The following is an 18,803-nucleotide window of genomic DNA, read 5'->3' on the forward strand; positions in this document are numbered from 1 at the left end:
CTCTCTCCCAAACAATTACTCCTTTCACCCCCACCCATAGACACACTCACACACACACACACAAACACACACACACACACACACACACACACACAGAATATGGCTGACTTTACCTGTCCATAGTCTGTGCGGAAGACCACCACACCACCTGAGCAGGAGTCTACTGTACTGGGCCAGCACTGATCCCCTTCCCACAGCCACACACGACAGCCCTGCAACATAAGTGAGTCATAAATCACATGTGCATTATACATTTAATGACATATATGCAATAAGAAGTAATAAGAACTTTCAGTTTTAAACAAATTAAACATAAAGGGTCTTTTTCCCAGTCAGCAAGTAAGGGTGGTCCTGGACAACATATGAAAAGGAGATTCTTTATTTGAAAAGAAAGTTATATTCCAAGACTTTCATAAATTCATAAATTACTTTCTTTCTTTTACATGTTTTAAGAATCAGTCATATGAATATGCTTTACACTTTAGTCAGTCACTTATCCTTTTGGTATTTTTGTTGTTATTATTTGTTTCATCTGAGTAATGATATAATCACTATTCTAACAATACTAGAAATACCAAAAATGCTAAAATCAATAACCTCTATCACATAAATGAATATATATCACAGAGGTGTCGACATCTAGAAAAAATAATCCTTCCATTCACAGCCTGTAAACTGTACATTTCTAACATCAAAATTAAGAACAGCAATTTATCCAGTTTTGATTTTCTTTACTGTGATACATTACTCTGGCAATCAAACTTATTACTTTATTCATAACATTGAATTACAGTTTTACTTTAATTAAGAGTTAACCCCTCAAATGTCCAAATTTATGACACACTTAATCTTATAACCTAAGGACAACTCAGCGAATTTGCACTGAATTCCCTGTCTTTGCAGAAAATGTCATTTTATTGCATTTCTTTCAATGTTAGTCACACCTCTGCATTTTACAACAAGTGAGATTGCATTCTTGTCCCTCATGTCCAAACAGACTTGACATAGACTTTACTACTGAAACTTTATATCACAATTATATGTGTGTATAACTGATCAAAGCTGAGTTTGCTAGTCCTGTACTGGCTATTGTTTTCATCAGTTTCAGAGCATTATTATTGTATTTGTAATTACAAAATGGAATGCTTGATCATTTATTTTAATAAAACAAACATGATCAAGATATAGGGTCAAGATTTATGTCTAAAGGCCAAATCAGTTAAAAGTCTGAAATGTTTTTTCTGACTTTGAACCAATTCAGCAGAATGATCACAAAACAACAGCACACAGCAACACAGCTCTCTGAAATATGTCACCACATGAGAAACACACACACACACACACACACACACACACACACACACACACACAAACACTCATTAGAGTACCTGCTGATGGAATAAACATATGGTGATTTGGACATGCATGATTGGTTCTGAGGCCCACTGCCCAAGACAGAGCAATGAACTTTAACCCCATTTCCCTCTTTAAACACACACACACACACACACACACACACACACACACACACACACACACACACACACACACACACACACCATGCTCAAATCATACCAGCACCACTTTACACAGCAGTGGGCAACAGTTTTTCAGAATATCAAACCAGAAAGAGAGAGAGAACAAAAGAAACAGTGAATGAGAGAGAGAAAGAGAGAGGGAGGAGAAAAAAGAAAAGTTTGGGGATATTTCACAGACTCTGCTTTACTCTATATCCTTTATGCCAATCTACACAATGTGTGTTATGGTGGATTTTTCACATTCTGTTTGACGTGTTGGTTCTGAATAAATCCACTGAATTCAAAATTGAGTAATCAAACCTCATCAGCATGATGATTCTGCCACTGTATTCAAACATGAGTCTTAAACAATTACAGCTTTTTTCATAAAACTTCATAAAACCTGCTGGCAGATCCAAACAGTGTGCCTGAATGGTGAGCATTGCTACTTTTAACAAAACCTCACGGCAAGTCTCTTTTCTTTTCACCACACTTCAAATGACACATCCTCATATTCTAGTCCAAACAAATATTCCAGTATCCCTACACTGCATCTTTTCCCTGCTCCCAACATTTAAAGGGATAGACAAATATAACCTCCATCTGCCACAAGTGTAGTAAATGGTTGAACAACATGGGCCACCATTCTGACATATTTCCCTGTACTCAAGAAAGCACAGAAAATGTATTCATTCATAGCACTTATAATTGAAGCCAATGGGCAGCTGTGCAAACCCAAGCAGACCACCAAAACTGTCACTATAAGATAAGCAGTGCTCTTGCTTCAGATGTAAAAAAAAATTACAGGTGTTTCTATCCATCCTTCCACTGTGAGAAGACAACTGAATGCTATGAGTCTAAAAGGAAGTGTAGGTGCAAAGAAGCCCTTACTGGGAAAAGGAAATACACAGAAAAGAAGAAAGTTTGCTAATCAAACAAAAAAGCTGTTGCTGTCCTCAGAACAATGAGCTGACCGCACCTCAACATCATGGAGTCCCCCTGCAAAGCCTGAAATAACCACTTAAAGGTCAGAGCTTCTGTACAGATTTTAATGAGTTTTTTGAACATGTCATGTATCTTTATGCATAAACATTGCATGCATAGGTTTAAAAACAAGGTCAGGCTCAACGTTTAGATCTCAAAGCCAACATTATACAGAAGAAGATATCATGATAATATTAGATCATTTACTTACATCTTCAAAAGACTGAGCTCTCTTTGAATACTCTGTCAATGCGTTCGCAATCATCAGTTTAATCTGCCCAGGGGGTCTGAAGCTCAACCAACACTACAAAATCTTTTTCTGCACATTGCATGTAATTACACATTTACACCAGAGAGGTCTCCAAATCTCCAAAACCTACCTAGTGCAGCTTTATCTTGTTTTTACTGCAGGGAAGTGAATGTGTGTCTCTTCCAATTTGTTTGTTTCCAAGTTCTCTCTTTCACAAACAGACACAGACAGCCTACTGTGTCCTGCTGCTATTTCACACACACACACACACACACACACACACACACACACACACACACACACACACACACACACACACACACACACACAGACACACACACACACAGCTGCGTTGAATGATTGGACTGATCGGCTACACAACAGCTGTGCAGTTGGCCATCCAAACTTCCTCCACAACAACAGAGCCTGCCAGCGTGCATGTGCGCCTGTGTCTGTGTGTGTTTAAAACTTTCCCTTATGTACAGTGCAATGTGTCAGTAGTTCAGGAGAGATTACGATTATCTTTAAAAGTCATTTTCCTAAACACACAGGATTTTCATATTTTACTCTCACTCACCAATTCACTCACACACAGCAGGGAATTACTATAGTCAAGCACTCAAGCCCAAGATCAGGATTGTCCAGTGAGAAGGTCCAGTCTATAGCTGCAACTATGGATTATTTTGGCAATGAATTCTCTATTTATTAGTTGAGCAGTAAAGAATTTTTTTTTAATTCCAGCATAATTAAATCATTGAGATGTAAACAAAGTCATTTAGAATGATTTGATCTGAAACAGTGTAATGATCTAGTTTTCTTTACAGTGGTGGTTACAGGAACCAGGGGTTGTGATGTCTACAGTGAAAATGTAGCTATTTTATTTATCTATTCAAAATGACCAGTGAACCTATACATCTCCGTATTTATATTTAATGTTGATAAAATAGCACACACACACACACACACACACACACACACACACACACACATACTTTCTAAGCCGTGATAAATAGCAGGAAATAAAAAATTAAGTGTCAAAGCATACAAACTTGACCTAAAATGCTCTGCACAAACCTCTTCACCATAAATATTTTTATAAATATGTGTTTTAGGCACAAACTTTATCCCAAAACAATGTCTTAGACATCATTCAGTGTAATTGTAACCATTTAGTGTCATAGCTGTCTGTGGGGTCAGCTGTTAGAGTTTTTAAATGTTTCGGATATCTTCCTATTTTGAATCATACATTTCCATAGTATGTTTCATCAAATTACTTAACAATCTTAATGATTTTATCCAGGAGAAATTAAGAAAAATCCATGTAATTCCAATTCAAATGAAAGCTGGCACTTGACACACTTACTTAAATGAAACTGTTTAAACTGAACTTTATACCCTCTATACCCTCAAACGTTACTTGAGATAATTAGAGTGCAAAAGTTTAATAATATGTTTTATCTATCATGGTTGATGTGTTCCAGTGTTTTGGCCACAACTGCTTTGAACATTGTCTTAAGAATTGATCAATATTGCTGGTGCCAATTTTTTCATTTGGGTTAAAACACCACAAAGAATCTTTGATATATAGAGCCCATCACTTGTTTCCTTCTACCACATTTGCTTAGAAGGGCACTTTGTAGCAAAGGCCCTTTTTCAATCCTCTCATTTGGAACAACAATACAAAGTGCTATTAGTATTCCCTCTATGTAGGATTCATTTATGTCATTCTCTACTGAATAGGGCCCCACAGGAACACCCCTAATTTGACATCAGGGGCACACCTGAAGAAACAGAAAAATTTCAGTTTTACTGGCTTCTAACTATTAGGTGACACACAGGCCAAACACCCTGGGCCTCCATTAACATGGGGAAGATCAGATAATGCAATACAAACAACAAACTTCAATACAAACAATACAAACAACAAATCCTCACAAGCAGAAGATTCAAACTGGAGATCTGATGAAAAGAAGACCCAGATGTTTTTCACCCACAAGCATAGTGAGGAGGATAGCCCACATTCTCTAAGGATCATGGCTGGACAATTACAGACTTGGGTGCATCTTGGGGTTACCAAGTCTCCAAAACTACAATTAGATGTCACTGCCATGCCAACAAATTATGTAGGAGTCTTGCCAAAATAACGCCTCTCTGTCTTCAATCCACAAGGGCCTAGAATTCACTAAAAACTGCTGCAACTTTTATCAGAACCTAGTTCTGTGGTCAGATGACATGAAAATAGAGCTCTTTAGATGAAAGCACCAAAGGTTGCTTGTCTTAAACAAAAGGTCTGACAAAAATGTATATAATCCCTACTGTGGAGTATGGTGTTGGTTTTATATCATCAGGGTCCACACAAACCAGAGACAGAGATAAGATTTGAGACAGGAGAGATAAAGGACAGAAATGAGTTAGTTAAAATTACTGAGATGTCTGCTAAAATTCTACAGGAGACACATGTGAGATTACTGTGCTCTTTAGCTTGGGAGAAATGTTTGAGCAGCCATTAGACTTTAGCAAGAGCCTCATTTGTTTTTCCATTCCAGTGTTTCTTAATTCCTAGAGGCCTAAGTCCAAACATTTAGTGCATTTCTGGCTTTAACATAGCCACTTTAACTCAATAATAAACTGTTGGGCTGATCAGTTAGATCAGGTGTGCTGGGAGTGAAAACACTAAAAGCGGCCAGGCAGTAGGCATAGAGAACTATTGTGTGATTTTTTTTCTCCTCTGGGGTGGGCTAGGTAAGTGGACTCTGTATTTGAATGCTGCTGCCACACCTATATCAAAATGTTGTGACATAATTATGCATGACTCATTCTGCTGAATTGCCAGTTGCACTTTATTTGATTCATGTTATTTATGTAGACACCAATTTACCTTTCATGATCTTAAAATGCCTGTTTGGCCTAGTAGAAATGAAAAAAACATAATTTATTATAGGATAATGTCACATTTACCTAATAGAAAGTAATGGCAATTGTGTACTTCACTTATCCCTCACATTGTGAGCTTCAAATCGTTAGATGTTGGCAGTAAACAAATCGGAATCCGAATAAAGATTCATGACTGGTGCAGCTTTAGCAACACAGGAAATTACTGGTTTGGAAAATGGCATTCTAGTGGTATTTAGCCATCCTCACACTCATGTGCACACACACATCTGCATGCCAAAAAGGACAAATCATAAACTACAACAACATTTGGAATTGCCCATCTCTCTCTCTCTGTCTCTCTCTCTCTCTCTCTCTCTCTCTCTGTTTGAGGTTCATCTGTTGGCGTACTTTGCTCACACAGAGCCGTTCTTGGCTGAGATTTCTATTCCAGCCAATCAACTATCACCAAAACAGGAAGTATACTTCTGAAAAACTCAGACAAATCAGACGCACAAATCAAGGTAAGCACGTTCAAGGATTTCTCTCTCCCACACACACAACCCCACACAGTCATGATGAGGTTGTTTTTCAGGCTGAACTTGAGTTTATCTCTGGAATTCTAGGCCTCTAATTCAATCCCACAGCTCTCTCTCTCTCTCTCTCTCTCTCTCTCTCTCTCTCTCTCTCTCTCTCACACACACACACACACACACACACACACACACACACACACATACACACAGACACATTACATCCAGTTCAGACAGAGATCGCCAAAACTCACATTACAATCAGCACACTCATCCGAACTGGTAGGAGTGTGTGTATAAAACCAAGACATCACTTACTCATCATAATTACACACACTCAGGCCAAACACATGAAAGCAAGTGGGAGACTTTTAGGAATTCTGGACACTAATTGCTTTTGCTCTGTAGGCACACTAAACAAATCCATATGCATATTCTTGAAAAAAAAATCCCACAAACTGATCTGAATGTCATTTATGCCCTCTCTCAGATGTACATTACTTTAAAACATAGAAACATATCATAGCTGTGACATCAAAACCTTCTAAGTCTACTTTTTCTACACCATTTGAAAAAAAAAATAATGGCGAATAGACCAAAAGAAATAGCATAAAAAGACCTGGAATTAAAATGTTGTTACACTGACTTTTTTTCTCCTAAAAAGATACAATTTAGCAGGCACCACATGTTACACGGTGTAATTTTTAAATAAAAAATTATAAAATATAAAGCATTCAATAATAACAGAAAAATTATACATACATATACATAATTATAAATATATAGAGATATTTTATATATATATTGTTCATTTCTTATTTTTACTGATTAATAATAATTAAATTGTTCAGATGTAAACAGATATTAGTCATTCAGAGTGTTCTGATGTGAAATGGTGCATTAAAGAGAAACTTTCCAACTCAGATTTCTTTACAGTGATGGTGGCAAGAACCAGCAGTCTTGATGTCTATGCATACATACGCAAACATAGTTTTAAAACTGTTTATAATAGTAAATTAGTAATACGTTTGGGAGATTTCAAATATTTTAAAACCTTACTCAAGACAATCATAAAACAATGTATCAGGTCATAAGGCAGTGTATTCATTACTATTTCATGTACTAACTTATTGTGTGATAGCTTTTACAGGCATTAAATGCTTTGGATGTCTGGTTCCTATCAACACTGAATAATTCTGAGACTGCATCTTTCTCTAGAATTATATATTTCACATTAAACCACTGTAAATGACTTTAATTACATCTTATTCATAAAAATATGTTGATGTTTTGTAAAATTAGTGGAATTAGTGGAAGAGAAAAGTGTCACCCAGTGAGATTTTTACCTACATTGGTGACAAAGTCTCAGCAGAGACAGAGTGGGCATATCCTACAGCCTGATTAAAACAAATGACAACAAACCCGCATTTTATGTATTTCTGTGTGCATGTAAAGTTCACTCTATTTGACACACATGAAGCAGTAGCAAGAAAACACTACAGTAATACACACCATTATCTGTAAGAATGGGTTTTATTGAGGATAGCAAATGTGCTTGCAGTGAACGTGACCTGCCACAGTACTTCACACTAGATCTGGTTGATTGGGAGTTGACTCTCCAATTGTACCACACAGTAGCTACATTCACACCACAAGCCTCATTACTTAGATCAGTTTATTTGCTCAGATCCAGTCGTAAATCGCAATTGTGTATGTGACTCAAATTTTTCACTAAAGTGAAGACACCTGTGTGCTGAAACGATGCACATGCACATCTCCAAAACAACGTCGTGTAAACGTGCTTCATGAACAACAAGCAAACTGACTGCAGAACAAGTGAAAATAATTTGCTCCAAAAAGCTCTAAGATGCTCATTATTACAGCAAGACAAATGCTAAAAAGGGTGAAGTGCGTTGCCTTTGCGTTTACAGCAAGTGTGTCCAAGCTTTTTTCAAGGCAGGCTAGATCGTACCATGTCCAAATACCTGAACTAAAATATTATGATTTCGAAACAATTTCAAATAATATATTTTCAAAATATCAGCGCATGGAATCAGAGCTTTCTGTGAGCTACTATGTTTCCTATCACTGTATAAAACATGTACAATGCTTCTTTTACTGTTGGATTATGTATTTTCCTATTCCAGTGTGTAACTATTCAAAAATATAAATTGTTCGATTAAAATCCATATACATTTTTCAGTTTTGATAGATAATGTTCTTTACATGTCAAAGAAATGCAGCAACCACATTCAGAAATCACTTTATTAAATGAGCATAAACAGCCTTATTATTGTTTGGCCTTAAAGAGTTAATATTTACTGAACAAAATATGAATTCAGGGAATAGAATATTCTGTGGTAGGAAGTTGGTGCTGTGAGACTCAGGTCGCTGCTGTTGATTTAGTTTCTCTCCTGAATATTTATTGCAGTATCCATACTTCGTTTCATGTCTGTTGATACTGAATTCATTAAGGTCTTTTAAAATATGAGTCACATGCATTTTTTCACATTTCCATCTTGCTATAATCTCTGGTGTTAAATTTCTTCATGTTAAATTAGCTCTTTGTGGCTGGAGTCTTGACTAAATTAAAGTAAAGTAAATGCAGGTCTAGTCAGACAAGAAAGGCTGTTAAACTTTAGCTAACTTTGTTATCACAGTGTAACGCAATAAACTATAATTTTAGAGTTGAAAGGAAGAACTGCAGTGTACTGGCTGGCGGGCATGATGCCATGAGCCAAGTAAAATTTGTCTACGGGCCACATTTGGCCCCGGGGCCGGACTTTGAACACCTATGGTCTACAGGCACTAGCTAGGTGCTATAATAATAATGTTTTATCAACCATTATATCTCCTGCTCAATGCACCTTCTAGTCTTATTTCTCACTGCAAGTCTATGCCCATGACATAATCATCAATCTAATTGGTCACCACTCAAGTCATTTGCATAAAGATGGTCCAGAATGAGAGAGTAGAGAGAAGATGTGCATCAGCATTTCTGATGTGTCAGTTGTATGTATACACTGTCAACTCTTGCCTCATTATAGTGCACTACGGCATGTTCTATGTAATGTAAAATATCAAAAGTATTCAAAAGGAAAATGGCAAATACTTTTGCATGACATCATTGTTCACGTCACATAGACGCTTCTTAAAATTTCAGCACCCCCAATTTAAAACACCTTCCTGCATACCTGCTCAGCTCTGTCCACACAGCTCTGAAAAAGTCTGATCTGTATCACATTAAGGCAAAAAAGTGGATTTGTGCCAGTTTGGCCTGGTAATTGTACATAGCTGGTGACACTGAAGGTTGCATGCATCTGTAGTGTGAGATACTCTACTGCCACTCTGTAGACAGTCCTTCTCCAACGCAGGCATCAGTATATTGGCTGAATCTTGCCTTGGACAAAGTGGAAAACAAAGTTGATGTAAACATAGTTTGCTTATTTTATTTAGCTAGCAGAAACTCTAGCAGAAATCTTGCTAAGATTTATAGGTCATATAATTAAACTGACATCTTGTGTCCTTAAGGAACAACTGAAGAGGGAGCACATTAATCCATAAATAATAATAGGGCGTACTTTGTATTGTACTTTCTATTTTGTCAGATCTCTTTTCTTGTGTTTTGATTTTATGAATAAACTCTTGGAACTGCATTGATTCCCATCACTTGGCATTGGAGTCAACTCAAAACTTGGAATCATCACATGCACACAAATTTACTCCACCAGAGCCAAAACATTCAATGGAAGCTTCAATTAATGACTCTATGTAGTATGTGTGTGTGTGTGTGTGTGTGTGTGTGTGTGTGTGTGTGTAATCACCATAGGCCAAACAAACAGAACAGCTGATGATGAAGTCATGTTTAAGTTATTGAAAAGAAATTTCAAAAACAGAAAATTTCAACTGTTCCAGAGAAAACACACCCCAAAAAAAAACATAGTGATGCAATAAAATAAAAAAACTACAATCAGCGAAGCGAACACTGTAAACTGAGTCAAACTGTGAGCAGTACAATTAAAGCTATTATGTGTCCAGGCAAAACGGTATTGTATACAGACAAACAGCTCAGCTTTCTCCAGTTTGTCTATACACAAACATCAGAACTACTGAACCAGTTTCACACACACACACACACACACACAGACATTCATATAGACACACAACTGCACACACATACATATATATATATATACACATATACACATATATATATATGTACACCTAAGAGCTTAGCTTGCACTCTGAGAGTGTGGATTCTTAGACCTGCTTTCCAGAGCATTAGTGCCTTCCCTGGTTTAAAGGACTAGCTTATTGAGCAATCAAATTTACAGCTGTCACCCTTATGTAGCTTTCAAGTAATGGAAACCAAATACTTTGCTATGATCAGAAAAATAGCAACGAGACTACCCAAACAGCAGTGACTGGTCCTCAGCAGACCTCAGAACAGCTGTGGTTTGGCCGTAGACGTAACTTTCTGCTATGTTTAGCTCTGTACCTGATGCTATGCTGCCCAAAGTGACTTTGACTTTTTGAGATGTACAGGTATGCAACACACGTATTACAGGCTTATTAGTCTAAAATGCTTTAGCCTAATTTCAGAAGCCACTCTGTTTAGGCTGCAAGTTACATTAGTTGCTATATTAGTGATCAGATGAGACCTTATTAGTGGTTAAAAGTTGTTGTATTGTGCTACTCATAACACACTACAACCAGCATGAGAAACTTCACTGTTAACTAGCATATTAATGGTACAGTATCATGTAATTAAGAAATCAGCACATATGTTAACACAGCATGTGTTCACTTATCTTCACTTAGAAAGTCAGTTAAACGTCATTTGACAACTTTTGCATATACTGATCAGGCATAACATTATGACCATTATGACTCCTTGTTTCTATGCTTATTGTCTATTTTATCAGCACCACTTACTTTACAGATGCACTTTGTAGTTCTACAATTACAGACTGTAGTCCATCTGTTTCTCTGCATACTTTGCTAACCCCTTTTACCCTGTTCTTCAGTGGTCAGGTCCCCCATAGACCCTCACAGATCAGGTACTATTTGGGTCGTGGATCATTCTCACCACTGCAGTAACACTGACGTGATGGTGTGTTAGTGTGTGTTTTGCTGGTCTGTGTTTTTAAACACTCCACTCACTAAAATGTCCACTCACTGTTCACTCAATTAGACACTCCTACCTTGTCATTCCACCTTGTATGATGATAGTTCATCTACTGCTGCACAGTTTGTGTTGGTCATCAGTGGTCACAGGATATTGCCCAGAGGATGGTGTTGGCTGGATATTTTTGGTTGGTGGACTAATCTCAGTCCAGCAGTGACACTGAGGTGTTTAAAAACTCCAGCAGTACTGTTGTGTCTGTTCCACTCAGACCAGCACAACACACCCTAACACATCACCACGACATCAGTGTTACTGCAGTGCAGGGAATGATCCACCACCCAAATAGTACCTGCTCTAAGGGTCCATGGGGGTCCTGACCACTGAAGAACAAGGTAAAAGGGGGATAACAAAGTATGCAAAGAAACAGATGGTCATAATGTTATGCCTGATCGGTGTATGCTTTTACAGTTATCAGTGAGGACTGAGAAGCAAGAGAAACAAAGAGACAAGAGATGTATGTACTATAGAACTATGTAAAATTGATCAGGGTAACTGCTGTCAAAAACTGCAGTTTATGGAACAGTGATGGCAGTTTAAGTAAGAATAGAGGGAGAGGTAATGAACATAAGAGAAAAGGTACATAACTATAATGGATGGGTAAAAACATGCACATATTCAAGTATTCAGCAGTTACTGTACTCAGTACGTGATAGAGGTCACTTTTAGACAAAATGAACCTCACTGAAATTTTGATCCTGTTTATGGCTCTGCATGCACCCTACTGTGTGTATTCCTGTTTTTCTGGGCTTACATTCAGTTCTTTTTCTAAACTAGACAAATGGCTAAGAAAATCAGCAGGTAAATGAGAATCAACAGGAAGAAATACACAAAAAACTTTTAGATCTGCTTCTCCAACTAAAATAGCACACACACTCTCAAACTGCCAACTCCAAATAAAACATCAGCAGGCTCTTCCTGAGTGTGCAGAGAAAAGTACTTTTCATGTTCTCCCAAAAAGAAAAGATTCTAATGCCCCTTTGAAAAACTTACGCCTTTGAAGTTCAAAAATGACCCGGTGTATGTATGTGCGTGTGAGTGCGCATGTGTGTGGTATGAACTGCATGGACGGAGGTTTTGTTTTGCTGGCCTTTTAAAATAATATTTGGGTAAAAAGATCAGCCATGTTGGAGGCTTTAGGGATGAAACAAGCCAGAGCTGCTCTGTAATCTCCTCACTGCTTACTGAGCATGTTTGGAGCCACACGTGCACACACACTAACACACAAAGACAGAGACAAATACAAATATGCATACATACACACACAGACTCACAAATGTGCAAAACAAATAGAAAAAACTCCTGCTCTTCTTTTTGTGTGTTTATTTTCTGTGGAACCCTCTGAAGCCAAATTGAATGTCATTCATGGTTTCTTTCCATGTAACATAACCTATCATAACAAGCCTTTGTGACAGCTGTTCAGTGGGTTTATAATGAATTAATAACACATGCCAGAAAGTGTGAAGGGCTGTCACTTCAGATTATATTAATTATCAAGTAATATTCCCATTAAACTGCGATTGAGTAACTTTAGCTTAAAAGGCCAAAATAATATAATGAGCATAGCCTTTCAGAGATCCCACAGTATATGTACAAAGCATATACACAGTGCTGTACAAAAGTTTTAGGCACCTCAGAAAATTTGAGTTAAAAACCTTCTTACCAGGCCAGAAAGTATTTATTTACTTTATTTAATATTAAATAAATACAAATAAAATTAAAATTAAAATTCATCATTGTCTCAAAATAAGTTTTAAAACTTAGTTTTCTAAGTTACATGCAAGCTGTTAAGCAGAGCTGGGCAATATGATAAAAATATAGCATCGTGATACTTCAACAACTTTTCACAATACATGATATGCCACGATGTGTGTGTGTGTGTGTGTGTGTATATATATATATAGTTTACATCTGATAAATTGGAACAGACAAAAAGAAAGAACTAGAATAGCCACATTAAAAAAGTACTAGAAAAAAATGGATGCAATGATTTGTATTCAACATTTCACATCTTGTGCTGCAATAATTTCAATTAAACATCAATAATTATGCTCTCTTTTCTAATAAAATATGTGCAGCTGGTCAGTGTTTTTCAATATTTAATACACACAATATATTCTTAGAAGCATATGACATAATGTGGTGTCATTTATCATGACAATGATAAATGCTCTCATATTGCCAAGTATATTGTTGCAGAAACTTGAGCTTTTCGGTTCAAATACCTACTGCATCACTGAATTTATTCATTTTCACAACATTAACATAACGGTAATTACCACAAATTGAGATGTTTACTGAAAACAAAAGCCTTCAGAAATTCTTTATCTCCTGACCCCATCTCTCTCTTCTCTCTCTCTTCTCTCTCTCTCTTCTCTCTCTCTCTCTCTCTCTCTCTGTCTGCCTCTCCTCCTTCTCTCTCTCTCTCTCTCTCTCTCTCGCTCTCTCTCTTCTCTCTCTCTCTCTCTCTCTCTCTCTCGCTCTCTCTTCTATCTCTCTCTCTCTCTCTCTCTCTCTGTCTGCCTCTCCTCCTTCTCTCTCTCTCTCTCTCTCTCTCTCTCTCTCTCTCTCTGGGATTAGATAGCGTTAAAGTCAACAGGAAAACAGGATATTAATGGGGAAGATTCTTGCATGCTTTCAAACTTAATACCCAGAATTCATTCTCTCACACACTCACTGACCTCTCTCCCTGTGTGAGTATAGAGACAAAACTGTAGTCTTGTTCAAATGCAGATTCCATTGATAACTAAAAGTTACTTCTAGTTTTTTCTGTATGTATTTTGAGTCCGAAGTATCATTTATAAGCAAAACACAGAGCTGATACCAGCAATTTCAGTACATTTCCACACCCTTTAAACAAGATATGACATAATAGTATGCAAGTGAGAGGATTAAAATTAGAGAGAACCACTGACTTTATGTATGAAATATATACACTCATTGGCTGGAACATACAGCCACTGCTGTCATGGATGATACAAATTGTAAACTGCGTACACTTTATTTTCAGGTCCGTCCTTCATTTACGTGACTTTCATGTTCAAATCCATAGATGAAACAAAATGTTTTTGAACTGCTGAAAATACAAACCCTCTTATTTTGTCCACTCATATAACAAAATAAGAACATAACAAATAACAAAACTCTGCTTTTTAAATGGGAAAAATCTGTCTTTAGGGTATAATATAGCAAATAAATGTAATTAATTACGATTCACTAGACAAACTTACAAATCATTATTTTAAATGGTGGACACCCCATACTATATCAATAAAAGTGCTCAGTCTGTTTGCACTATAGATGGCATTAGGACTGTCTAATGAAAGACAAAGTTGTTCAGATCCTTAAAACATCTAATTTGTCTCAGTCAGTTTACAAAACTGAAATGAACAACTCCAGTATTAGACTATGATTATGTCACTACATTGATTATTATTAACCTGGTTACCTTACTACCTGGTTATTAGTGATAATATAGTACATTGTATTTGGTAACACTTTATTTGGATGGTCCACTACAGATGCTTTGTAACTGCTCAGTCTATCTATGAGTAACATTCAACTATATATCAATTAAATCCAACTATTCAGTGTTAAAGAGTTTATTAAATCAATCGCTTTATTAAATCAATTGCTAACTAACCTAACCTTAACCTTAAACTCGAGGTAAAACTTACAGCTACTGCTAACCCTCATTATAATGTTGTTGATAATCAATTGAACATCATCATAACGTTTGTTAATGATTTAACCATCTGTAAAGTCTCTATAGGGGACCATCTAAATAAAGTATGACCTTTTATTTTCCCTTCATAAGCTCTCCCAGGCCTAAATGTCACATGGCTTCAATTAATGTTTCTGCAAACACTTTTAGATACAGTGCTAAATCTACACCTACACAAATCTACACATCTCTAACACACCCATACCTGGCTTTAGGGACAAATGACAATGAGCAGATTCTCTCCCCAAAATGACCCCCCACTTTTCTCTTTCTTTCTCCTCTCCCTCAAACACACAGAACCAAGACACCCACCCACACACACACACACACACACACACACACACACACACACACACATACACACACACTCATTAGTCTATGGCTAATGACCTACTTTTCATAGTAGAGCGTCTGAGAGAGAGACTGAGAGAGTGTGTGAATGAGTGAGAAAGAGAGCAAGAACGAGAGAGAAATGGTGTGTGAGTTGGTCTGTGTGTGCGTGTGCGGCCGTGCGTTTGTGTATGCATGTGTGTTGGGCTGGCAGCTGGGATACGGGCCATTGTTGAAAGATCTGTTTCACCCAGCTGCGATAGCCTTGTGTGTATGTGTGGTTTTGTGTAATTTATTGGTGAGACAGTGAAGGTCTAATTAAAGTATCACAGCAACCTGCTGCTGCTTCTCTGACTTTTGTTACTTTATCAAAACACATTACACATTAACCCTGTGTGTGCAAGTACTCTCTCTGTCTCTCTCTCTCCATGTGTCTCTTTTTCAGAGTAAAGGCAAAGCCCACGTGTTTATATTTCCAACCCCCTCCTTGAGTGTCTATGAAATAGAGAACTTGGGGGGGATTGGTTGCGGGGGTAAGAAAAAAATAAATAAAAGAAATAAAGATGGGAGGGGGGTTGGTTGGGGGGGGGGGGGCCTAAGAAAAAAGAAAGAAAACAAATAAAGACAAAAGAAAAAGCTAAACAGTAAGTATTAGGCAGTAGGTTAAAACGATAAAGAAATAAAAAAAAGACTGAAATAAATCGTTGCTCAAAAAGGTGGGTGGTTCTGAGGCTGAGGTTTTGAGACTGTGGGAAGACCCTGAGGTTCTGCTTAGTAGGTCTAAGCTGGGAAAGAATAAGGGGGGTTTAACTGCCTCCGCAAAAGCTGCCGGAGTAGAACTGCATAGTCAACAGGTACTCGAACAGAAAGCAGTAAAACATACAAGTAAAGAATAAGTGTTGTACTATCAGTGAGTTTTGTCTTGGGAGGCCAAAGGAAGCAACGGGAGGCCCAAAAAACAAAGCAAAACAGTATCCAAATAAAGAAAACAGATTGGTTACAAATTTTGTTTTTACAAATTTATTTTAGAACATAACACTATTTTGTAACTAAATACATCAAAATTTAAATGTGAAAATGAGGGTTAAAAACATTATATGTGCTATAAAGATATGTCTGTTCTCTAAACAAGAGAGGGAATGGGCTTAGGGAAACTTGTCCTCCTCACAGCCTTCCACTGTGAGTATGTATGATACTGTAATTTAGTATATTGTGTTGTACTGTTCTGCCCAATTGCACTACAATGCTTGACTATGTACCTGCCCATGTACTTCAATATCTAGCCTGCTTTTTGTAGAGTCGTACAACTGAGCATTTATGTTACAAACTAAATGCAAAAACTAAATGTAATAGCACGTCATTGATTTGTGCCTAGCTTCAGTATGCATCTTAAAGTTAGCTATAACATCACATGCCTAGTCATTATGACATTTTGAAATCCTTAGATGTGTACTAAAAATATCACAAATAACATAGTCACATTTCTTGAAGGACAAAGACAAAGACATGGTCTGTTCTAAATGGCGCCCTGAGCCCTGCAGTGCTCCTCAAAGTCTGAACTTGGGTGATATCAACAATGTGTGGATATAGAGGGTAAGATTAGGGCTAGGGTTAGAGACGTAGGGGCTTCTAAGATAAAAGCATATATTTGGGACAGACTTGTGCATCGTACAGGGCGTACATGTGTTACACTGCAATTGTTACCTGTTAATATTGTAATACCTGTAATGTTTTTAATAAGCTAATTTGCTTACATACAGTGGCTCATTATAGTTGGCCACCAATCTCCTCCTGGAGATGTATGTTCCAATAGATTTTATTTCCAACCTGCATCTAAAATCCTGCCCCCACCTATCAATAATGCATTTGATCCAGCTAATCAAGGACTTCATAAGAAGTTAATGAGCTGGAGCAGGTATGGCCAATTGTGGTTGGAAGTACACTCTGCATGAAAGCAGGACCAGGTTTGGTGACCACTGCTAAAGATTACAAGCATAAAGCAGCTCAATGGCAAAGTAAATGAATAAACAAATATCTGTGTATAATAATAATAATAATAATAATACTGTATATAATTGTAATATCTTTTGCTCTGCTATCTTTGTCAAACTGCCATAACCATACCTATTCAATCTGATTGGTTCTCATTTGTATCTCAAGAATTTATTTTTTATCTATCTGCTGTGCTGCTAAATCAGAACCAGGAAAAAAATAAAGAAAACTTTGCAAATGAGTGGCTCAGCAATGGCTAACAGTTTGAATGCTGCAGAACATGAACTGTAGAATACTACAGTTTGAATCCAATAACTCAGTTGTTTGCTTTCAGAGTCTTTGGTCTCTGGAACAAAGCCTGTACTGTGGTGGGTGGAACTTTTAGTCTGCTGGCTCAAGTTATGCTAGCATTAGCTCAGCCCAGCAGCTCAAAACGCCACAGAACAGGTTTGATTTTGCCTTTCTGTCACAGCACCAATCAATTAACTCAGTTTTTCAGTTTTGGCAAGATGTGATACCCCAGTACAGATGTTAACAGCGTCACTATGTCATCTCACTGAACAGATCTGTGGCCCTAAACATGGTCAGCTAACTGTGCTGAGAACGCCATGCTGAGCACGGTTTGTAAGCTTTCCATGTCAGAACCATTAGGCCCTACAGTGCACAACAGTGGTTACTTAACTATTAGAAGTACTGAACCTGGGATTTAGAGTTGCAATGTGTACACGCCCTGTCTTGCATGCTTCACTGAGGCCCTGGAGGAACGTTATTTCGTTCCATGAATTACTTATGCAGCTTAGATAACAATAAAGTTCTTCTAGATTCTGTTGAACTAGTCACACAGTCTTCTCCATATTTGGACACTGCCACAGAGATGATCAAGGAACTAAAGCTTTGCAGTAGCTTCAAGGGCAAGTACTGTCTGTGCTCCAGTGCAAATGATAAGAAATCACCCTCCTCAGTACAATGACTTACTACAAATATTGTCTATGGAATCCCACTCATCACTAATAAATCAAATTACAGTCATGTCTCTGGGGTTATTAGAGCATACAGAAAAAGATCTATTACAAAAAGCTATGTTACACAATCAGAAATTATTGCTGCTTAGTTTATGAACAAATATTATCTCTCTCTCTCTCTCTCTCTCTCTCTGTCTCTCTCTCCATAAATGATGAGTTAGAGTCTCATTGCAGACTTAGCTCTTGTCCTTAAGCTACTCACAGTCTTAGGGTGTGCATTAGTGTGTGTGTGTGTGTGTGTGTGTGTGTGTGTGTGTGTGTGTGTGTGTGTGTGTGTGTGTGTGTGTGCTGCAGCTAAAAAGATTAGAAAGGGCAGAGGAAACAGGACCAGATCGTAGCTGTATGTATGTATGAGTCCCTGTGTCGGAGCCAAACAGCAGTTTCAGAGCCCCTTG

At 37.5% G+C, this 18,803-nt stretch overlaps 1 protein-coding gene across 1 annotated transcript in view; it reads right to left on the reverse strand.

Moving 5' to 3' along the window:
- The window catches only part of myo10 (myosin X), an 85,226-nt gene that overhangs the window by 58,527 nt on the left and 7,896 nt on the right, over positions 1-18,803 (reverse strand). The window contains exon 2 of the mRNA XM_017699216.2: positions 114-212. Within this exon, the coding sequence (XP_017554705.2) occupies positions 114-212 (99 nt within the window). The remainder of the gene's footprint in view (positions 1-113; positions 213-18,803) is intronic.

This window comes from Pygocentrus nattereri, chromosome 19, assembly GCF_015220715.1.
Source record: "Pygocentrus nattereri isolate fPygNat1 chromosome 19, fPygNat1.pri, whole genome shotgun sequence".
NCBI classification, from domain to species: Eukaryota; Metazoa; Chordata; class Actinopteri; order Characiformes; family Serrasalmidae; genus Pygocentrus; species Pygocentrus nattereri.